The sequence below is a fragment of the Homarus americanus genome, unplaced genomic scaffold (genome assembly GCF_018991925.1).
Source record: "Homarus americanus isolate GMGI-L3 unplaced genomic scaffold, GMGI_Hamer_2.0 scaffold33124, whole genome shotgun sequence".
Classification (NCBI taxonomy): Eukaryota; Metazoa; Arthropoda; class Malacostraca; order Decapoda; family Nephropidae; genus Homarus; species Homarus americanus.
In genome coordinates this window covers 42017-66841 of record NW_024722374.1, presented here as the reverse complement: position 1 = coordinate 66841, position 24825 = coordinate 42017, and the positions used below count along the sequence as shown (strand labels likewise).

Below are 24825 nucleotides of genomic sequence, written 5' to 3'. Positions count from 1 at the left end.
TCGAGATAATGCCCCCAACACTGTCTCCTCCTGTGTGTGTGTGAGGTAGTGAGGGTGTCGAGATACTGTCTCTCAACACTGTCTCTCCTCCTGTGTGTGTGTGTGGGAGGAAGAGTGTGTCGAGATAATGACCTCAACACTGTCTCCTCCTGTGTGTGTGTGTGAGGTAGTGAGGGTGTCGAGATAATGCCCAACACTGTCTCCTCCTGTGTGTGTGTGAGGTAGTGAGTGTGTCGAGATAATGCCCTCAGCACTGTCTCTCCTCCTGTGTGTGTGTGAGGTAGTGAGTGTGTCGAGATAATGCCCTCAGCACTGTCTCTCCTCCTGTGTGTGTGTGTGTGTGTAGGCCAGAACAGCCACAGGTATACATACATGAGGGAGAGAACCGTGTGACCTTTTACCGAGATGATCACTGTCATCTTTGCCAGGTGAGATGACTACGTGGAGAAGGAGAGGTGAGGGAAGGAGGAAGGAGGGGTAGGAGGAGGAAGGAGGGGTAGGAGGGGAGGAAGGAGAGGTAAGGGAGGGAGGAAGGAGGGGTAGGAGGAGGGGAGGATGGTGTGGAGGAAGAAACAGAAATAAAGATGAAAGGAGGGAGAGAGGAAGAGAAAAATGAAGGATGGGAGGAAGTAGAAGATAAGAGAAAGGAGAGAGGGAGAGAGAGAAAACCAGTAAACGAACATGTGAAGAAAAAAGAAGAAAAACAAGGAATGAGACAGATGGATATAGAGGAGGAAGTGGAGGAGAGATGCACGAGGAAACGGAAAAAAAGAGAGAGAAGGAAATAGTAATGACAAAGAAACAATAAGAGACACAACAAAAATAAATACGTTTAACAGAATAACATAAAAAACGGCAAATAACATAACAAACAACAAGGAAAGAAGGAAACAAGGAAAGAAAGAAACAAGGAAACAAGGAAAGAAAGAAACAAGGAAACAAGGAAAGAAAGAAGCAAGGAACAAGGAAACAAGGAAACACAATATAACCGCATCACAGAGAATTACTGACAAGAGAACAAGGGAAGAAGACCAATCGTAGAAGGGATTAGTGAAACAAGAAGAGTAAGAGGAGGTACAAGACAGAGGGTAATAAAGGGGAGATAAATGAAGAAAAAGGAGGATAAGGAAGAGAATGGGGACAAGAGAGGGTAACATATGGTACAAAAAAGAGATTTAAATTAAGGTAATTATAAACTATTGAGTATCGCCTGGATGAAGGTAAGGTCTCATTAGAAGCGTCATTATTAATCTATCGTCTTAATTTCGCTCTCTGTCTGAGTACGATAGCTTAACCACTTGAGTAAGGTGGTTTTTAACCCCTTGAGTGCAATGATTTATCCCCGTGAGTACAATGATTTAACCCCTGAGTACGACGATTTAACCCCTGAGTACGATGACTTAACCCTTTGAGTACGAAGACTTTACGCCTTGGATACGATGAAAGAGAGAGAGAGATAGAGAGATAGAGAGAGTACAAACATAACACTGTGTTTTCAGCTTCCCGGAGTAAATATTTCAAGCAGGATGGACTGTTGCGTAACATTATGGACATCCAGTGTAGTGAGGGAGAGAGGGGCAGGAAGAGCGGTAGAGAGGGAGGGAGGCAGTGTGAGTTAATATAAGAGGGATGTGGAAGTGTCGACAGAGAGATTGGAGGTCCACACACATGAGGTGAGTGAGTGAGCAGCATGGTGTTGACGGTGGGTGAAGTGGCCAGTGTGTGTTGTGTGATTATGTCCCCTATGAGTGTCTGTCTCCATACACAGAAAGACAGTGTGTGTGTGGAAGGTGATTTAGGTGAGAGGTTGAATGGTGATGCAGGTGGTGGTGATTACAGGTGATGGTGGTGTTGATTACAGGTGATGGTGGTGTTGATTACAGGTGATGGTGGTGTTGATTACAGGTGATGGTGGTGTTGATTACAGGTGAGTGGTGTTGATTGCAGGTGATGGTGGTGTTGATTACAGGTGATGATAGTGGTTGATTACAGGTGATGGTGGTGTTGATTACAGGTGATAGTGGTGTTGATTACAGGTGATGGTGGTGTTGATTACAGGTGATACTCGAGTAGTGAAATATTGTTGTTGTATTTTTTAGGTTAGTTTATAGACAGTAGTATGTTCAGTGTTATTGTAGGTGTTGAAATAATGCTAAATAAAAGTGGACAAAATTAGATAAAACTTCAATTCAGGTGATGTGGTTTTAGGAGATAAATTAAGGAATAAATAATAAACAAGGAACTGAAAGAAGAAGAATGACAGAGTGAACACAAAACGGAAATAAAACACACTGGCGAAGAACTCAGTCCAGGGGAAACTGACAAACTAACCACAGCTACGGGAAGAGGAGGCCTTGTATTCGGATAAGAAAAAAATATTCGGATAAACGAGGAAAATTTTCAGTGAGGATGGCGTTATAGCCGCTGAGGTACCATGGATAAGGGTTGAATAGTGAGAATATAGAGTGTGAGGTGAGGGGACTATGTGAGGTGAAGGGGGAGGGACTATGGAGGTGAAGGGGAGGGGACTATGTGAGGTGAAGGGAGAGGGACTATGTGAGGTGAAGGGGAGGGGCTATGGAGGTGAAGGGAGAGGGACTATGTGAGGTGAAGGGAGAGGGACTATGTGGAGGAAGGGGAGGGACTAGGAGGTGAAGGGGGAGGGACTAGTGGAGGTAAGGAGACTATGAGGTGAAGGGGAGGGACTATGAGGTGAAGGGGAGGGGACTATGTGAGGTGAAGGTGGAGAGGACTATGTGAGGTGAAGGAGAGGGACTATGTGAGGTGAAGGGAGAGGGACTATGGGAGGTGAAGGGGAGGACTATGTGTGGTGAAGACGGAGGGGACTAGTGAGGTGAAGGGGGGGACTAGGAGGTGAAGGGGAGGGACTATGTGGGGTGGAAGGGGGGACTATGTGAGGTGAAGGGGGGACTATGAGGTGAAGGGAGGGGACTATGTGTGGTGAAAGGACTATGCGAGGAAGGGGGGGGACCTGTGGAGGTGAAGGGGGAGGGACTAGGAGGTGAAGGGGAGGACCATGTGTGAGGTGAAGACGGAGGGACTATGTGAGGTGAAGGGGAGGACTATGTGAGGTGAAGACGGAGGGACTATGAGGTGAAGACGGAGGGGACTATGTGGAGGTGAAGACGAGAGGACTATGAGGTGAAGAGGGAGGGACTATGTGAGGTGAAGGGGAGGGGACTATGGAGAAGGAGGGACTATGTGAGGTGAAGGAGGGACTAATGAGGTGAAGGGGGGACTATGTGAGGTGAAGGAGGAGGGACTATGTGAGGTGAAGACGGAGGGACTACGTGAGGTGAAGACGGAGGGGACTATGGAGGTGAAGGGGGGGACTATGAGGTGAAGGAGGGGACTATGTGACGTGAAGACGGAGGACTACACGGTTCCCTTTCTCATCATGTAAGACCATTTTGTATAATATTTTCTGTGACGTCGTAAATATTATACACGGAAATATTACACCATAAAAAAAGACATAGGAGTATTGTTTTGGTCATATTTAATACTTTTGTTGACAGGAAGGACTTAGTAAACGCTTGCAATAGTAAATTATTAGTTAGATCGATTTTTCTGCTTAACCTTATGTACTAAAACAGACGCCTTCACTGTATGGCGAAATAACATAGGATAACAAAACAAAAATCATCCCACAGATCCAATTTAAATGCGGAAAATAAATTGGGAGTTACTGAAAACTATCCACGTATCCTTGTCCAATGACTTTGGAAACTGGAAACTGGAAACACGTAATAAAAGAGGAAATATCAACTGGCCTTTAATTCCAGGTTTTTTCAGGTTAATCTAAAACAGGAATGGTACAAATCCTCGAGCAGGTGAGTGATAAATTGGTTACAGACTCACAGGACCCTCCTCAGTGCCTATGATTATTTCTTGACTGTGCATACGAAGCTAGAGGAGGGAGACTGGCTGACAGGCTGTGACGGCCAGGGGGGTTCTGATCTGTCACGAGTGGGATTTTTTTTTTACAAACTGTCGTTGGGTTTGTTGACATGAACCTCGGTGGAACTGTTTATAGGCAAAAATCCCTCATCTGCCCTGAGACCTAAGTTAATAATGTGACCTGACCTGAGTCGTTAAAATGAACTGACCTGACCTAATCTAATAATACTGTATGACTTGCTCAAACCTAATCTGACCTGACCTGACCTAATCTAATAATACTGTATGACTTGCTCAAACCTAATCTGACCTGACCTAACCTGAACTAATCTAATAATACTGTATGACTTGCTCAAACCTAATCTGACCTGACCTAACCTGAACTAATCTAATAATACTGTATGACTTGCTCAAACCTAATCTAACCTGACCTGACCTGACCTAATCTAATAATACTGTATGACTTGCTTAAACCTAATCTGACCTGACCTGAACTAATCTAATAATACTGTATGACTTGCTCAAACCTTATCTGACCTGACCTGACCTGAACTAATCTAATAATACTGTATGACTTGCTCAAACCTAATCTGACCTGACCTAACCTGAACTAATCTAATAATACTGTATGACTTGCTTAAACCTAATCTGACCTGAACCAAACCTAATATGACCTAATTTGACCTGAACTAAATTTAAAAATAATAATAACAGGGAATTTAAGATATTTTTTGTATGTTTCCATTATTTTTTCTTAACATGACCCAACCTGATCTATATAAATTTCCCCATATTCCAATTTTTATCCTGACTAATGAATGTTTCCCCTGAGTTGTCTAAATTTCCCTACGTTCTTCAGTTACCACTATTAAATTCTTCTCTCCTATTTTACCCTTTCCTCATCATTCACTTCCCCTAACATTATTGCATTTTTTCTACTATTTATCTATACAATTGCGTGTTTTCCCCTTTCTTTAATCGGTGTCAATATATTTCTTTCTCTACAATCCCTTGCCCCTCTTATTGTATTTCTTCTTGTTTTGCTCTTATTTTCAGTTTTATTATTGCTATTTCCTCCTATTCCTTACTTCTTTATTTGTTTTATTCTTTTGTTTCTATTTTAGTTTATTTTTTAATTTCAATGTTATTATCACTTCTTATCCCGCCTTCTGCCCGGTATCCCTTGATCACTTCTTATCCCGCCTTCTGCCCGGTATCCCTTGACCTCTCACCCCACCTCACTTCACCTCACCCCACCCCACCTCACCTCACCTCACCCCACCCCCCACCCCACCACCTCCACCTCACCTCACCTCACCTCACCTCACCTCACCTCACCCCACCTCACCTCACCCCACCTCACCCCACCTCACTTCTCCCCCTTCCTTCCCTCAACCCGGCATACCCTTCACCTCTCTCTCTTTCCGTTCTTATTCTTCTCTCTCTTTCTCTTCCCCTACGCTATTGTTTCATCCCTTTTCCTGTTTCCTTTGTTATTTCCGGGTTAACCGAGCCACACACCATAGCCGTTTTCTGTCTGTCTGTATTTTCTGTCTGTATCATTTTTTAAGGATTGTTTTTATGTCTGTCTAATTTCTGTCTGTCTGTTTTTTTCTGTTTTGTTTGTTTGTCTCTTTTTCGATCTGTCTGTCTGTCTTTCTGTACGTGTGCCTTGTCTGTCTGTCTGTCTGTCTCACTTATCGACACCGTCACCAGTGATCGAGCTTCCTGAAGGGACGGAGTTGGGATTACCCCTCCCTTCACCTCACCCCCAGCCATATCAGCGACCCCGGGGCAACTGTTTCATTTCAGGGGGGTGGGGGCGGCTGGGGTGGGGGCAGCTGGGGGTGGGGGCGGCTGGGGGGTGGGGGCGGCTGGGGTGGGGGCGGCTGGGGGGGGGGCGGCTGGGGTGGGGGGGCAGGGGGGTATAGTGGACGTGATAGTGTCGTGTGTTGTATTGATCATTGAATCTTCTTAAACTTGGTGTCTCTGTAGTTGATGGTGATGATGGTGGTGGTGGTGGTGGTGGTGGTGGTGGTGGTGGTGATAATGATGATGCAAAATTAAACAACTGCTGGTAATGGTGATAAATTAAACACACACACACACACACACACAAACACACACACACACACACACACACAGACAGAGTGAAAAAAAAACCAAGTCAGGTGTTGAACATATAATTTCATCTCGGACAGACTGCGCCAGGTGGAACACTTCTCGTTAACTTCACCAACATTACCATAATAACATCACCTGGCAACACTTCCACCTTTTAAAATAATATGCAAAGGAGGTGAAGCAAGTTTGTCTTTTTTTTGTCTAATGAGGTGAAGCAAGTTTGTCTTTTTTGTCTAATGAGGTGAAGCAAGTTTGTCTTTTTTGTCTAATGAGGTGAAGCAAGTTTGTCTTTTTTGTCTAATGAGGTGAAGCAAGTTTGTCTTTTTTGTCTAATGAGGTGAAGCAAGTTTGTCTTTTTTTGTCTAATGAGGTGAAGCAAGTTTGTCTTTTTTGTCTAATGAGGTGAAGCAAGTTTGTCTTTTTTGATGAGGTGAAGCAAGTTTGTCTTTTTTGTTAATGAGGTGAAGCAAGTTTGTTTTTTGTCTAATGAGGTGAAGCAAGTTTGTCTTTTTTGTCTAATGAGGTGAAGCCAAGTTTGTCTTTGTTTAATGAGGTGAAGCAAGTTTGTCTTTTTTTTTAATGAGGTGAAGCAAGTTTGTCTTTTTTGTTTAATGAGGTGAAGCAAGTTTGTCTTTTTTATTTAATGAGGTGAAGCAAGTTTGTCTTTTTTTGTCTAATGAGGTGAAGCAAGTTTGTCTTTTTTGTCTAATGAGGTGAAGCAAGTTTGTCTTTTTTGTCTAATGAGGTGAAGCAAGTTTGTCTTTTTTGTCTAATGAGGTGAAGCAAGTTTGTCTTTTTTTATGTGTCAAGGAACATTGTTTTGGAAAGAAATAATATGAGTAGATAAAGGTAATTAGGAGAGAGAGAGAGAGAGAGAGAGAGAGAGAGAGAGAGAGAGAGAGAGAGAGAGAGAGAGGATGAAGAAATGGGAAAAATATAAATGGGAAATAAACGAGATATTAAACATAACAATTAAATGATAAGAAGAACACACATGCTCAAAGAAAGAAAGAAAGAAAGAAAGAAAGAAAGAAAGAAAGAAAGAAAATTTAATCCCTCTCTCATTATCTCTGGCATAATTAATCAGGCATTTATTACTTTTTTCTTTGTATGAGAGAGAGAGAGAGAGAGAGAGAGAGAGAGAGAGAGAGAACAAATCCACCGCCCACAACACACACACACACACCAGATTTAACTAACCAGGGAGCAGAAATATAAAGCTTTCACACTGGGTTTTACATCAGTATTTCAAAATCCAAACTCGTTAAAAGAAAATTCTCCTGCCATCACGTTGTGTTAAAAGGTTTTCAAAGCCATTTCTACAACTAAACCGAATATACAAACCGGCTTTACGATCCAGCGAATCAATCTTTGTTGAAACGAGTCATAGACGAAACGAGAATAGTCAGCCCCACGAAAAAGAGACTTCTCAAAGGGCTATTGTTTTCCCATCGTTCAAATAGGTTCCAACACTCTTAACATCCCATAAATACAGTAAAGCCGAATACAAACATCTTTAATGGTTTCTCGTGTTTCAAGTAGGATTCAACACTCTTAGCATTCCATATTTATACAGGTGGATCCGAATATAAATATCTCGACTGTCTTCTCGTCGTTTAAGTAGGATCTAACACCGCTATAAGCAAAGACGGACACCGAAATATAAACATCTCAAAGGGCCGTTGTTTTCTCATCCTCCAAGAAGGATCCGATACCTATAAATGTCCCCTAAAAGATACGCAGCACGCAAGACAATAGTGTCATTTGTTTTCGCGTTGTACAAATCAGGATCCGACACCTTTAAATTCTCGTGTATCAATATTTGCCTCCTCCTCGAATATAAACATCTCAAATAACATGGATTCTCGTCGCCTTAATACAGTATTCAACACCAGTATCATCCCATGAATAGAGACGACTCAAAAGACAACGATCTCCATTGTTTTCCCTCCAACCAAACAAGATCCAACACTCTTAACAATCCATAAAAAGAGGGCGCTCCGACCCTATAAAAACAGGTTTACGACACTCTGAACCTCGTCCTCCTCCTTCCGTCAGACCTTCGACGGACTCTAGCCTCTGCGATGGCGTTTCTTCATGCCGTTTATTTGTTATCGTATCCGTAGAGCGCGGGAAATTAAAGCGGAAATGGAAGAGAAGATAAAAAATATATTTTCTGTGAGATGTACTGAGCTAGAGACCCCCGGCCATGTTTATATTTCATGTTCTTTGATGTAATTTTATATCTTGACGGCTGGGCTGGTACACAGGGGTCGCAACTTTTAATTATGTTGTTGTTAAGGTCACGTTGAGATACAGAGGAGACATTCAAGAGTGATAATTTGAATATAATTTTACTTAACATCATTTAAGGTTCTCTCTAGAGCGCATATAAGTATACCGGTTATATAATATTAAGGTAGATTACACGACCCCACGAGCAACCACTTATCACACGAGATAGTCAAGGCTAGGGATCACTGGGTCTACTCCGCCACTTAGAGAGCACAAGTTAAAATTGGAAAGTTTTTTATAGTGAAAAGAAATCCATTAAAAGATTCTGACCTTATTATCTCCCAGCTGAACTTTCTAGCTTTCTCTTTGGTCTTATGGTTTAATATAACTCTCTCTCTCTCTCTCTCTCTCTGCCTACCCTTCTTTCTTCCATATTCTCTCTAATGCTCTTCCCTCTCTATCTTTATCCCTGTTCCTGTCCCCCTGTCAATCTCTCAATGTCTCCCTGTCTCTCTCTCTCTGTCTCCCTTTCATACTCTCTCCACGTCTCCTTGCCATACTCTCTCCCTGTCTCCCTGCCATACTCTCTCCCTGTCTCCCTGTCACACACTCTCTCTCCCTGTTATAATCGCTCCCTGCCATACTCTCTCTCTCTCTCTCCCTGTCTCCCTGTCATACTCTCTCTCTCTCCCTGTCTCCCTGTCACTTCATGGACTATTGGGCGACCCTTTCAAGCCGCTCAGCCTTTTGAGAGTGTTTCACCCTTGGCTCTGGACAAACAAAGGATCCAACACTCTATTGGTCCAGTTTACAGCCTCTGAGGGGAATTTTCCTAGCTATCAGGTCTCTTGTTTTCAGCAGGTAGGCGTGTGGGCTTGTGGAGGGGGGGTGGGCGTGTGGAGGGGGGATGGGCGTGCGAGGAGGTGGTGTAGGGGTGGTGATGGAGGTGTGTGTGTGTGTGTGTGTGTGTGTGTGTGTGTGTCTGTTCCTATACACGTCACATATTACTATTTACACCTGCAGGGAATTCTCTCGTGAAGGGAATGGAGTGAAGTTTGACAGCCATCCGACCCACCTACTCACACCTATAACCTTACCCATCTACCCACACCCATATCCACCTACCCACACCAATAGTATTCCTACCCATATCCAGATACCTATTTATCTACCCACATACAAATACCCACCCAACTACCCACACCTACCCACACTCACACATATAAAACGAAAAAGCTGACGATTAGATTAAAAAAATTTGTCCTGCCCCAAAGAGAACACAAAGAGGCGACGAATAATCCGAATATAAATTACGCCTCACGTCAATTAGGGCTACACCTTTCTTCATTCCTTCTTTGTATTTCTTTCATTTCTTTGCTATTTCATTCTTAATTATTTTTGGACAGTCTTAAGAATTTCTCTTTGATTTCATTTCATATTTCGTAATCTCAATTTTGTTTTGTTTTGATCGTAATTATCTTTTTATCTTCTTATTCTTCGTTCTTGTGATTTTGTACTGCTTCTGTTTCCACCATTTCTGTTTCGTTGTCAATTTTAATCGATATTTTAATTCCTTTCATTCAACATTTCCTTCGTTATTAACCTTCCAATATTTTTTCTCCTCGGTAGTAACAACTTAATGACCGCTCAGCAACCTGGATTAAGTTTCTTCTATAGAGCTGACAAGTATAGTTATTTCAGGGTCTGGTTGTTCTTTATGGTGACTCTTCTCCTCCTTCTCCTCCTCCTCCTTCTCCTCCTCCTCCTTCTCGTTCTCCTTCTCGTCCTCCTCCTCCTCGTCCTCCTTGTCCTTCTTCTCCTCCTCGTTCTTCTCCTCTTCCCCCTCTCAGATACCTCATCCTCCAGGTACTCTCCAAGGTGACCTCCCCTCCTCCTCCTCCTCCTCCTCCTCCACCAGCTCCTCCTCTAAGTGAGACGTCAAGTGGCAGAGCAACAGTGGCCCTCAAGCGCCATCCTCGCCCTAAGTGCCCCTTGAGTGGCCACGGGGGCTTTACTGAGGTAACCGATAATCAATTACACCATGAGAGGGGACCTTGGATTCACATCGCGGCGTGAGTCACTGTTATGGTGGGTCGAGGCGTGAGTCACTGTTATGGTGGGTCGAGGCGTGAGTCACTGTTATGGTGGGTCGAGGCGTGAGTCACTGTTATGGTGGGTCGAGGCGTGAGTCACTGTTATGGTGGGTCGAGGCGTGAGTCACTGTTATGGTGGGTCGAGGCGTGAGTCACTGTTATGGTGGGTCGAGGCGTGCGTCACTGTTAGGGGAGTGAAGGCGTGAGTCACTGTTATGGTGGGTCGAGGCGTGATCACTGTTATGGTGGGTCGAGGCGTGAATCACTGTTATGGGTCGAGGCGTGCGTCAGGCGTGAGTCACTGTTTATGGTGGGTCGAGGCCTGAGTCACTGTTATAGTCGAGGCGTGAGTCACTGTTATGGTGGGTCGAGGGTGAAGCTCGGGGGAGTCATGTAAATTTCTGTCGTCTATGAAGGAAAAATAACATTAATTTTTGTCATTTATGAAGGAAAATAAAATTAATTTCTCTCATCTATGAAGGAAAAATGACATGAGTTCCCGCTGTCACTTATGGAGGAAAGTGACATGAGTTTGAGACATTTAGGAAATAAGTGACTTTTATGAGGACAAATATGACACACATTCCAGTCACATATGAACCTTGAGAGTGACACCGACCACTCATACCTGTCACTGATGTTATGGCGGTGATGTAGAGAACTGACGAGAGAGAAGAAAACATCTGTAAACATCTGAGAATCGCTAGAAAAATGAGAATAAACATCAAGTAATTTATTTTCTGAATTCTTCTTCCACTTCGGCCAATGGGAGCTGTGTGTGGAGGGGGGTTAAGTGTCAAAGGTCAAATTCAAGGTCAAGGTCAAAGGACAAGGTCAAAGGGCAGGTCAAAGGGCAAGTTCAAAGAACAAGGTCAAACACAAAGGTCAAATTTAAAGGTCAAACCCAGAGGTCAAACCCAAGGTCAATTTCGAAGGTCAAGTCTAAGGATCAAACTCAAAGGTCAAACCCAAGGTCAATCTCAAAGGTGAAACCCAAGGGTCAAACTCAAAGGTCAAACCCAGAGGTCAAACCCAAAGGTAAAACCCAAGGTCAGTCTCAAAGGTCAAACCCAAGGGTCAAACTTAAAGGTCAAACCCAAAGGTCAAACCCAAGGTAAATCTCAAAGGTCAAGCCCACGAGTCAAACTCAAAGGTCAAACTCAAAGGTCAAACCCAGAGGTCAAACCCAAAGGTCAAACCCAAGGTCAATCTCAAATGTCAAACCCAAGGGTCAAACTCAAAGGTCAAACCCAAAGGTCAAACTCAAAGGTCAATCTCAAAAGTCAAACCCAAAGGTCAAACCCAAGGTCAATCCCAAAGGTCAAACTCAAAGATCAAACTTAAAGGTCAAACCCAAAGGTCAAACCCAAAGGTCAAACTTAAAAAAGTTATCTTTATCTATTAAGTTCTCTCCAGTGTCTCTTGTCTCTAAATCTCTTCCTGGTCTTCTCTAACACGACCCTGACATCATCTCCTCCAGTGATGACCCTTGTCTCTCTCTTTACCTTCTCGTGTCTCTCATTTATCACTTTTCTCCCCCTTCTGCCCTCTTCCTCCTCCCCCTCCTCCTCTTCCCTCTCCTCCTCCTGTTATGTGACACTCATGTTTTATACCGCCTTTAATAATCAATTTTTCTGCCATTTTTTCTTTCCTGGTTTATTAACGGGTTTATTTTTATGTTCTTCAGCGCAGACAACCACAACAACAACAACAAAAACAAGAACAAAAACAACAAAAACAAGAACAACAACTATGAGGCGATGTTGTTGTTTATGTTAATGTCATGGTTTAATATTGGTTTTTGATACTCTTTTTCTTTCAGGTTAATTGTATTTTTTTTCCAATGGTTTATCACAGGAGGAGAGGAGGAAGATGAGGAGGAAGAGGAGGAGGAGGAGGAGGAAGAGGAGGAGGAGAGGGAGGAGGAAGAGGTAGAGGTGAAGGAGGAGGCTTACAAGGAGGTTATATTCTTTTTATCCTATCAAATGACTGTTTATTACGTCTCTTCTAATTCCTTTGTTTAATCAATGTTTTCCTTTCTCCCTCTTCCCTCAGCGCGGACGGAAACTACGAGGTCACGCTGATGACAAAAGCGACGCTCAAGTACACGGGGGAGGTGGTGTGGAGGCCGCCAGCCATCTACAAGTCTTCGTGTGAGATCGACGTCGAGTGGTTCCCCTTCGACGAACAGTCCTGCAATATGAAGTTTGGCTCCTGGACCTACGACGGTCTCCAGGTTGGTGCTTGGGGGGTGGGGAGGGTGAGGGAGGGTAGAGGGAGGGTGAGGGAGAGGTAGAGGGAGGGTGAGGGAGGTGAGGAGGGAGGAGGGTGGGGAGGGGTGAGGGAGGGTAGAGGAGGGTGAGGGAGGGTGAGGGAGGGTAGAGGGAGGGTGAAGGAAGAGGGAGGGTAGAGGGAGGGTAGAGGGAGGAGGAGGAGGAGGAGGAGGAGGAGAGAGTTTACAGTACATTTTGGAGAAGAAGGAGAAAAGAAAGGAAGAAAAAAGGAAGAGGTGTCCAAAGGGAAAGGAAGAGAACGGGAGGGTATAGAGGGGGGAGAAGGAGGTAGTGCTCTATTGAAGGAGGAGAAGGGGAGGGGGTAAGGAAGAAGAGGAGGAGTAGGAAGAGGAGGAAGAGAAGGAAGTTCCCATGAGAGGGGGACGTAGGATGGCCAAGAAATGAGTGACTGTTGGAAGAGAGAACAAGGGAAAGTTAAGAGGAGGAAGGAGGACCAAGTTAATGTCACGGGGAAGAGAATGACTTTGATCGGTCACAGCTCGGTCGGATGTGTGTCAAGGCTGGTGGAGGAGGAAGAGGAGGAGGAGGAGGAGCAGGAAGAGGGGGTGTGAGGAGGAAGAAGAGAACGAAGAGAATGAGAAGCAGGAGAAAGAATAAAGAGGAGGAGGAAGTGGAGCAGGAAGAGGCTTACACAAGAACTGACTGGCTGACAGGTTTTTAAGGCTAAGATGAGGCGGAGATGAAGAGGGAGAGAGTCTACTGTTACACGCTGGAGGAGTCTCTTGTTTCAAGTGGACGGTGATGAAAAAGTCTCTTGCATCTCTGGTTAAAAACTGTAGAGACTTATGAGGCTCAGAGGCTCTTAAGTGGTATAGGTAGCAAGTCGGCTCAAAACATATTCGCTGATGATAACATTCGCCAAAAGTGTTTAACATTTAGCTCAGGAGTAATAATTCGCCAAAAGTGTTTAACATTTAGCTCAGGAGTAATAATTCGCCAAAAGTGTTTAACATTTAGCTCAGGAGTAATAATTCGCCAAAAGTGTTTAACATTTAGCTCAGGAGTAATAATTCGCCAAAAGTGTTTAACATTTAGCTCAGGAGTAATAATTCAACACGTCAACTCAATTTCCCTCGCAACTCAAGACTGACAAAAAGTAAAAAAAAAAAAAAAGTAAAAAAAAAAGTCACTAGTTACGTTCAATGGGTTGCTGAGCGCCCATGAATGTTTTAGCTTTTGGGAAGAGGAGAGGGAAAAAAGTGAGAGGAAATTACATCATTTTTAAACCCCTGTGGTAGAAAGTTGTTGATGTCAATTGACTCACCTTGGTCAACATTCATCACAGGTAGGGAAGGTGAGAGTCAGGGGCTTGTGGTAGTGGTGGTGATAGTGGTGTTGATAGTGGTGTTGGTACTGGTGGTGGTAGTGGTAGTAGTGGTGGTAGTGGTGTTGGTATTGGTGTTGGTAGTGGTGGTGATAGTGGTGTTGGTAGTGGTGTTGGTAGTGGTGTTGGTACTGTCAGGTAGTGGTAGTAGGGTGGTAGGGTGGTGAGAGTGGTGTGGTAGTGGTGTTGGTACTGTTGTGGTAGTGGTAGTAGTGGTGGTAGTGGTGGTGAGAGTGGTGTTGGTAGTGGTGTTGGTACTGGGTTGTGGTAGTGGTAGTAGTGGTGGTAGTGGTGGTGATAGTGGTTTGGTAGTGGTGTGGTACTGTGGTGGTAGTGGTAGTGGTGGTAGTGGTGGTGAGAGTGGTGTTGGTACTGGGTTGTGGTAGTGGGTAGTGGTGGAGTGGTGTTGGTAGTGGTGTTGGTATTGGGTGGTGGTAGTGGTAGTAGCGGTGGTGGTGATAGTGGTGTTGGTGAAAAAGCTGGGTAGTGTGTGTGTGTGTGTGTGTGTGTGTGTGTGTGTGTGTGTGTGTGTGTGTGTAATAATATGCACTCGCTCGCCCACATAATCTATCTCTCTGAATTAAATAATAATTTATCAAACGAAAACAACAATTAATGGTTGACAATTACTCGAAAATAATAAATGGGAGCGAGAAAAAGAAGAAATGGAAGAGAAAGACGAGGAAAAAAATAAATGAGAAAAGAAGAAAATGGAAGAGAAAAACGAAGAAAATAATAATGAGAGAGAAAATGAGGAAATGGAAGAGAAAGTCGAGGAAAAAAATAATAAATGGGAGAGAGAAAAGAAGAAATGGAAGAGAAAGACGAGGAAAAAATAACAAATGAGAGAAAGATAAAAGAGCCGACCACGAGTGAGATAGGTGTGTGTGTGTCTGTTATTTTAAAGGACATTAACTGAGGTGTTTGTTGTTATGTGGTTGGTCTTGTTCCATTAATTCTGCCTCAACCAACACCTGTGGTTAATTGATATACTGTCTCCCCCCCTCTCTCTCTCTCTCTCTGTGTCTCTTTATCTTTTTCTCTCTATCCTCTTCTTTCTTTTCTTTGTCCTCCTTTCACTTAACCATACTTCCTCCTTCCCTCTTCCTCCCTCTTCCTCCATCAATCCTTCCTCCTCCCTCCACCCTCCCTCTCCCTCTCTCTTCCTCCTCCCTCCCACCTCCTCTCCCTCTCCCACCACTCCCTCTCCCTCTCTTCCTCCCTCCACCACTCCCTCTCCCTCCATCAATCCTTCCTCCTCCCTCCACCACTCCCTCTCCCCTCTCTCTTCTCCCTCCACCACTCCCCTCCCTCCATCAATCCTTCCTCCCTCCCCTCCCACCTCCCCTCTCCCCTCTCTTCCCTCCCTCCACCACTCCCCTCTTCCTCCATCAATCCTTCCTCCCTCCCTCCACCACTCCCCTCTCTTCCTCCCCCTCCACCACTCCCCTCTCCCTCTCTCTTCCTCCCTCCCACCACTCCCCACTCTCCCTCCATCAATCCTTCCTCCCTCCCCCTCCCCACTCTTCCTCCCTCCTCCCTCTTCCTCCCTATCCTTCCTCCCCTCCCTCCACCACTCCCTCTCCCTCTCTCTTCCTCCCCTCCCTCCCACCTCCATCAATCTTCCTCCCTCCTTCTCTATATACTGAGTTCTAAAAATCGGACATATAAATAGACTCACACATAAAAACAACAAACACAAAAAAACAAACATAAAAACACAAGCCCCACAAACTGAACCGAGCATTAAAAATAAGAAGAAAACAAACATGAACCCCCAAAAAATATCACCATAGTAACTAAAAAATGGCGCGAGAGTCAACTGGCAGAGGAATGATTCTAAGCCAACGTTTAAAAGGATCCAGAGGCCGGAGATTTAATACCTTCATAAAACTGTGAATTTATTGCCGCCGCTTCTATTTTTACATCCTCGCGAATTTCATCTCCGCGTCGAACCGTGAGTGAATGGCGAACTGGGCCAGAAGGAGGTGGGTTATTATTTTTATTTATTTTTTACCTAGGATGGCCTCCGACGCTATCAACCGCTAACAGAACAACAAATGAAACAACTGGCTCCTGGGTGTCTTTTTCTTTTACCCAGGACGGTCACTAAGAAGGATGCATTTTTTACCCATGATGGACGCCGATGTTATGAACCTCCAACACAACAACGAATTATAGAACACTGTCAGAGGGTTCAAGAGCGCTCTTTTATTTTGCCCACAAGTATCACTATTGTGTGAAAAGTAAAAAAAAATTCTACCCTAGGAATGTCTCCGACGCTATCAACAATTGTACTAGACAAAGCATGCGTCTCGTTGGTTAAAGACGTCTTTCTTCTACCTTATTATCCAGTAACACAGTACCAAGGGAAGAGATTGACTGCCTAGTTAGCAGTGCATGTATATTTTTACCGGTAAGGTTTCCCTTATATAACTCACCACTGCAAGAGCGACAAAAGAAGTGACAGCCTGGTGAGCGAGAGGCATTTTTCAATTTGGTGTTCACTGACCAACGCGATTGAATCACTTTCATATAACCCTAATATTTGGTGGCATATATATGTAAAAACGATATACATTTTGCATCTATAGATTTTTGCAGGTTCCTGAAGAAGTGAATATTTTATCGGAGCAGAGCCTAAAGTATGAGTATACGTGTACGTTTAGCTCACAAATCTTGTAAATGGATATTGTATCTCTTATTTTTTGCGCATAAAGACTTTTACAGGTGATATATACCTAAAGTAATCTACGGTAGGGAAGCATTTCTTAACGTTATTTAAACACACAGTAGTGGCTGTATGAGTCACGGCTTCCTCCTCACTGGTCATATAATGATTATATAAAACACAATTTGAGATAACGAGGAAGGATTATGTAGATTCAGATGTAAATCCTTCTGTTTAATGATTTCCTTTGTAATCTAATTAGACTTGAATTATAATTAGCCTTCTGGGGGCGGATTAATATTATAGACGCAGTGTCTCCTAAGTAATATATTGGGCCCTTAAATGCCATAATGAAATATATGTGCAAATATGAGCGGCGGCGTTGTTCCTTACTGCCATCTAGTGGTGAGAGGCGGCGTTGTTCTACGCCATCTAGTGGTGAGAAGCAGTATTGTTCCTTACAGCCATCAATGGTGAGAGGCGGCGTTGTTCCTTACTGCCATCTAGTGAGAAGAGTGATTGTTCATACAGCCATCTAGTGGTGAGAGGCAGTATTGTTCCCCACAGCCATCTAGTGGTGAAGGCAGTATTGTTCCTTACAGCCATCTAGTGGTGAGAGGCAGCGTTGTTCCCCTGCCATCTAGTGGTGAGAATGTTCCATACTGTCATCTAGTGGTGAGAGTCGGCGTTGTTCCTTACTGCTTCTAGTGGTGAAAGGCAGTATTGTTCCTTACTGTCATCTAGTGGTGAGGCGGCACTGCCATCTAGTGGTGAAGGCAGTGTTGTTCCTTACTGCCATCCAGTGGTGAGAGGCGGCGCTGTTCCTTACTGCCATCTAGTGGTGAGGCAGTGTCTTACCGCCATATAGCGGTGAGGCGGTGTTCTTCTTCACTGTCATTTTGACGAACTTCACTGCAACGGGATGGCGGATACTACTACTAACAGTTCATTTCATTTGAGGATTTCATCACTTTATTAAAGCAATTTATTAATTATAGACTCAACCTCAAATGAAAACAGGAAAGAAATTTATAAACGAGAACAAAAATACACGGAGGAGGGAAAACTTTACTACTTTACGTGTTACTTTCACTTCCTGTTTAACATTTAATATAACTTTGCTATATTTTCACACGGAAACTTCGCAACACAACTTCCTGACCCAAAATTATTCCTTCCTGCACTTATCACCAAAATCATCCAGAGAACTTTGTACCACAGTAACTACCACAAACTTTGGATTAACAAGTTGCCTCTCTGGGGCGTATTGACCTCCCACCCACACCCAGCTGAACTAACCCCTTCCCGCCCTCAGCACACGAATTAAGTGTCCTGTGGCATGATCCTTCAGGCAGGGGGGTGTCCCAGTTGCTACTCCAAATGCTAGGTCGGTGCTCTTTCTCCAGGGTCCTATGGGAGTATTGATCAGCACAGGGGCTGTAGAGCTCTTTTCACTCAGTCTTTACGAGTCCCGTGGTCTTTTAAGCATTGCCTTCCCCACTATTTAAAGAACGTGTTTCTATTGGAAGAAACTTTGCAGGAATATTGGATGTGTTTACTTGGTGGGTGAGGGGAGGAAGATGAGAGAGAGGAGGAGGAGAGGAGATGAGGAGAGGAAGGAGGAGGAGGAGGTGAGGAGGAGGAAGGAGGAGGAAAGATTGGAGGAGGGGAACTTTAAGGGAGGTAGGGAGCATTAGGAGGTAAGGGAGCATTGGTTGTGGTGGATAAGTATTGTTTTGGGAAGGTTGTGTTAGGGTGAGGCTGGAGGGAGGGAGGGAGAGTTGTGTTCAGGGAGGAAGGGAGGGAGAGTTGTGTGGAGGGAGAGGGAGGAAGGAGTTGTTTGGAGGAGGGAGGAGAGTTGTGTTCAGGGAGGAAGGGAGGAGGGAAGGAGTTGTTTGGAGGGAAGGGAGGGAGAGTTGTGTGAGGAGGGAGGTTTAGAATCAAGGTGAGATTATGTGGAGAAAGAGGGTTAGAAGGAAGAGGAAGAAGGAGGAGGGCAGGGGAGAAGCAGACGGGGAGGGAGGGAAGGGAAGCAGAAAGGGAAGGAAGGAAGAAGCAGAAGGGAAGGAAGAAGCAGCAGGGAAGGGAAGGAGAAGCAGAGGAAGGAAGGAAGGAGAAGCAGGGAAGGAAGGAGAAGCAGAAGGGAGGGAAGGGAGAAGCAGAAGGGAAGGGAGGGAGAAGCAGAAGGGGAGGGGAGGAGAAGCAGAAGGGGGGAGGGAGGAGAAGCAGAAGGAGGAAGGAGAAGCAGAAGGAAGGAGAAGGAGAAGCAGAAGGGGAAGGGGAGGAGAAGCAGAAGGGAGGGAAGAAGGAGAAGCAGAAGGGAGGGGAAGGAGGAGAAGCAGAAGGGAGGGGGAAGGAGACAGAAGGGGAAGGGAAGGAAGGAGAAGCAGAAGGGAAGGAAGAAGAAGCAGCAGGAAGGAAGAGGGAGAAGCAGAAGGGAAGGAAGGAGAAGCAGAAGGGGAGGGGGTGGAAGAAGCAGAAGGGAAGGAAAGAAGGAGAAGCAGAAGGGAGGGAAGGGGAGAAGCAGGAAGGAAGGAGAAGCAGAAGGAAGGAAGGAGAAGAAAGGAGGAAGGAAGGAGAAGCAGAAGGGAGGGAAGGAGAAGAGAAGGGAAGGAAGGAGAAGCAGAAGGAGGAAAAGAGAAGGGAAGGAGGAGAAGCAGAAGGGAAGGAAGGAGAAGCAGAAGGAGGAAGGAAGAGAAGCAGAAGGAGGGAGGAGAAGAAGGAGGGAAGGAGAAGAGAAGGGAAGGAAGTAGAAGCAGCAGGGAAGGAAGGAGAAACAGAAGGGAAGGAAGGAGAAACAGAAGGAAGGAAGGAGAAGCAGCAGCAGGAGGGAAGGAAGGAGAAGCAGAAGGAGGGGAGGAGAATCAGAAGGAGGGAGGAAAAGCAGAAGGTAAGGAAGAGGAAGCAGAAGGGAAGGAAGGAGAAGCAGCAGGAGTAAGGAAGGAGAAGCAGAAGGAGGGAGGAGAATCAGAAGGAGGGAGGAAAAGCAGAAGGGGAGGAAGAGGAAGCAGAAGGGAGGGAAGGAGAAGCAGCAGGAGGTAAGGAAGGAGAAGCAGCAGGAGGGAAGGAAGGAGAAGCAGCAGCAGGAGGGAAGGAAGGAGGGAGTAGTATAGTGGCTGGTGTTATCCGGCGGGTAATGGGAAGTTGTGTGAGGTTTGGTATCACATGACTCTCACAGCTACGAGGAACTTTGGTCAATATTGCTCTTGTTTAATGATTTTTGTGGGGTTTGGGGTACAACTGATATTTACTTTCCCTTCTCGAACGATATTAAAACCATTTGTATATCCCCTTCCCCCTCCCTCCCCCCCCCTCAAAAAAAAGAAACATGTTATTCTTTAAATTATAATCAATCATTTTTATTCCTGTTTATTTCTCTGTCATCTTAAAAGAACTTAATCAATCATTTTTATTCCTGTTTATTTCTCTGTCATCTTAAAAGAACTTGACTCTTAAAATACGCTCCCATACATAAGTCTCTTCACTAATCTACTATTTATAGCAAAGTATTATAACTCTGTCGATGCTTCATTAAAGTATAATAAATTTCTAACAAACGAGCTTATTTGTAAAGGAAAGGGGTGCATAAAACATTAATCTTGAGACGGTGAGCTAAAGATATCCAACGCTTGGTATCTATGTACAGTCAAGGATTATTTACTAACACACCAAATGGCAACATCATTTTAAAGGGGACGTGGCATTGTCAAAGAAAACGGATTATTCTGAGCCTTTATAGGGATAACTATAGTAAAAAGAATCCCCCAAGGAATTTGTCGCAAGGGGTGAATAAGTCATTAGGTAATTCACACTTAATACTCGTATCTCTGATTGGTGAAGTAAAATCTTAATTGCAGGTATTTTTTTGAGTTTGGGGGTTTATTATGAGACCCTTTATTGCCCTAATTAGTCTTCTGAGGGTCATTAAGAAAGCGAAAAAGCATAATTAGTCACTTTTTCATAATTAGATTCCGATACTATAATTAGTCTATCATCCGCAATTAATGGACGACGCGTTAGTTTTATAATTAGCAAGTCAAGTGTTATTATTATTCTTATTATTATACTCGAGTGACTGAGTTTGTCTCCTGAGGACCATAATACTCATCAACACGAGCTTTATAATTATACTTTCCGCAGTGTAATTACTCTCAGGTAGTTTAGACAGTTTGGCGATAAATTACCCTGATTAGTGATTGATCGTGCGACTACTTGATCATAACTCATTTAGGTTTTTGTGAAGGAAGGGAAGAAGAAAAGACGGTGAAGAAAAGGAGCAGAAACGAAGAAGAAAATAAAGAAGAAAGAGAGAAAATGATTAATAAAAGAGGAGGGAGAGAAAACAGAGTAAAATAAAAAGAAGACATAAGGACAAAAAATGGAAAAAATGAGAAAGAAAAAAAAGATAAAAACTCAAGATAATGAAAGAAAGCAGGAAAACTTTAAAAGAAAATCTAGAGAAAAAGAAAAAGAGGAATAAAAAGGAAAAGTAAAGAAGGAAGAAGACGAAGGAACGAAGACTAATTCCAGCCACCAAATAACAGGGGAAAAGGTGAGGAGGTATTAAAGAGCAAACGAATGAAAAGATGAAGAGAGGGCAAGAACAGCGATAACTAACCTTCACCTCTGACCTAACTCTTCACCGGGGTACACCAGCTGTTTCTTCACCACCTACCACCACTGACACCCACCTACCAACACTGACACCCACCCACCACCACTGACACCCACCTACCACCCCCTGCTACCACCACTGACACCCACCACCACCCAACAACATCTACCACCATTGCTACCATCATTGACACCACCCAACACCACTTCCACCACCTAGCCAACATGCTAATTTAGTTTTATTAACGTCAACTTATCACACACACACACACACACACACACACACACACACACACACACACACACACACACACACACACACACACACACACACACCAAAGTTAACGCTATTACTCATTAGGTAACAGGGAGGATGTAGAGCCACGGTAGCCAGGTCCTGAGCCTCCCAGCCTCCTGTAGGGACGCCGGAGGTATGAGAGAAGGAAGAAGTTTTAAAAGGAAGGTCGTAATTACTGAATCATACGTGTGTGTGTACAGCAAACAGTGTGACGTAATTGTCTATTGAAATGAATGTGGTCTGCTATTATTATTATTATTATTATTATTATTATTATTATTATTATTATTATTATTACTGTTTTTTTCGGTTTTTAATAGACATATTAGTCGTAGCATTAGTGGGAATAGTACTGTAGTGGTGGTAGTAGAAGTATAGTATTAAGACCAGTAGTATTATTATATAGAACAAAAGCAGGGAGAACTACAGTAGTATTTTTCACCTACTACAAAATAATGTCTTAGCAATAACGGCCTCGTCTATCAGTAACCATAAGGTGCGGCCTAAGACTCCCAAGGAAATCCCGGCTATAAATATTTCATAGCAATTTAAAAATAAGGGCCTCCTGGTGTTTACACAGACGACAGACGAAGTTAGAATTTTATATCTTCCCCCCTTTTGTTTCTACATCACTGACTCGGCTCTGATTGGCTTGCCATCTCTGACGTCAGAGCCCCTCCCTAATATAATTGGCTTACCTTCTCCGTGACGTCGGAGGCTCATTGAAATATAATTGGCTCAGGCTCCTGTGACGTCGGAGGCCCACTGAAACGTAATTGGCTCACCATCTGTGACGTCAAAGACCAAGCGAAGCGTCAAGTGGAGAAATCCTCTTTCCCGCCATATCTAGGCGAGATTACGTTGGATTATGACGGGGGTGGAGTGGGAGAGGGACGAGCGAGTCAGGGATGAGGGGGGAGAGAGACGAGTGGGATGGATGAGGGGGGAGAAAGAGGAGTGGGAGGTAAGAGAGAGGGTGCTGAGTGGTGAAGGATGGAAGATGAGACGATTGTAATGTACGGGGGAGAGAGGATAAAGGTGGATGAGAAAATGGACTGAAGGGACACTAGGAAAAGACGAGGGAAGGAATGAAGCAATAGAGAGAGGAGGAAAAATAGACTAAATTTACGATTGATAGACCTGGATAGTAAAGTATACCTGTAGAGTACCAGGATAAAGATAGATAGATAGATAGGTTGCCGGGACGTCACAAAAAACAAGTGCTAGTGTTTGTTTACATCTACGAAGGCTCGGGGCGACGGATCTATCACCGCCGCCATGTTACATACGAACTATTTCTCACAGCATATTTAATTATACAAGCTAATCGGAACGACGTGTAAGATACTGAAAATTAGATAACAATAATTAATTTCTGTATATATAAATCCATCTAATTGTAAGTTACGAGATATTAGTTAATTTGGATATTTTTAATGTAGTGTAGAAATAGTGTAGAGATTTATGTATACAAACATCACATACTGTAATGGTTCGCTGTATGATGTAGTAATGTTTCCTACAGCGATTTAAAAACATTTCGTTATTAAAATTAAGTAAGACTATAAGACATTCATATTTAATTTTATAAACCCTTTAGATCTTCATTTTTAATAATAATAAAATCATGTGCAATTTTATTCTTTCACTTCCACGAGAGAAAAAATATCTTGTTTATTTACCCTCACATAACCTAGTACGGTGTTCTCTTTAATGTACATATTAGTTTATTTGGGTGAAGCTGTTACTCTAAAGACCGGAAAGCTTGATGATAAATTATATGAAGAAAGTACATAAGGGAGAGGAAAGGAGAAAATAGATATAAAGAAAGAGTAAAAACAAAAGTGAAAAGAGATTCGTTTAATTTGTTCATACGTGTCAAAATAAGATATGGCCATTTTTTTCTTCATTTTTTAAGCGAAAATACTGTATGTAGCGAACACGAGTAAACGAGGATTTGTATTACTCTCAAAGTAAAAACAAAAACAAACAAACAAACAGAAATTTAAAATACATATTCATCCAAATTATTTAAATGAAAAACAAAACAAAATTGGACATATTTTAATACTCATACCACTCCACTGCAACACCGGGCTTGCAATAATTCGAATAGAAATGGTAATTACTTCACCGCTTAAAACACTTAGGGATTAATTATGGTGGTGTCAGGCGTACGCAATATCACACATTATCTGCATATTTCCCATATCCACATACAGTCCTGAGATAACTTGTACAGCCAAACTTTATTGACATTAAAACGATATATTGAGAAAAAATCAAACTTATGGCTACTACTAATTTGGCTATTTAAATAATTATACTTTTAAAATACCAACCAGTGTATTATCGTACGTGTTGATTTAAATGATCATGACTTTGTGTAAACAGTGAGTAGCTACCATAATGTACGAACCTCGATGAAGTGAGTTGAATCAAGCTTGAAAGTGGAGCGGCGCCAAATTCAAACCGACGCCATTTTACATTCCTGGAAATTGACCCCACAAAAATAAATAAATAAATAAAAATGCCGGTTGCTTGAGAGTTCCGGATGGTTATATACCGTATATCTTAGGCTATTCTGTATGTTGAAACGAGCATGAAGAAGAATTAGCAAGAATTACTCACGTGAAGGTAGATTATATCGTTAGCCCGGCAGCGAAGATCACGCAACACTCACACGGAAAGGCGAATACTACACTGACTAACCCAGGCCGGACTTATTAATTTTTTCTGCCGCCATCTGTTAAAAAAAATAACTATGTCTTCTTTGCATAAATTCGCTCCCAGGATTTTTCTTTCTTGAATGTTCCTGTGATTTGCATACGAGATGGAAACTTATCACTCAAGTGCTACTTTTAGAAGACTTTCAGAATTAAGGGATAAGAGAAGTAAATCTGACCCCGATCTCAAGTTTTATTTCTCTACTTTATATTCTCATTTTTCATAATTTACCATCGAGTTTAGGGATTCGCCTGTTTTATCTCATTTTATTTTATTCTTGGCGTTTAGAATTAAAGTTTGAATATTATTAACGGTATTTCAGCAGTATATTTTCAACCGAATTTCTTTTATTTCCAAATTCGTTTAGCAAATATAATTGGAACATTTATATTTCAGTCGAACTTGATTATTTTTAACCTTATTTTGTCATTTCTGTTCAACATAAAACTGTGGTATATTTATTTTTATTCTACCAAAGCCTCTCTTTACCTCGGAATTATGGACCTCACTAGGCTTTTAAAAAC

The 24825-nt window shown here is 43.1% G+C and overlaps 1 protein-coding gene across 1 annotated transcript in view; it reads left to right on the top strand.

The window, feature by feature from the left end:
* Window positions 1-405: 405 nt before the first annotated feature.
* Window positions 406-24825, top strand: part of LOC121862724 (acetylcholine receptor subunit beta-like 2) — a gene marked incomplete at its 3' end in the record, with an annotated part of 59919 nt that continues 35499 nt past the window's right edge. The window contains 2 exon segments of the mRNA XM_042361041.1: window positions 406-428; window positions 12429-12609. Coding sequence (XP_042216975.1) covers window positions 406-428; window positions 12429-12609 — 204 coding nt within the window.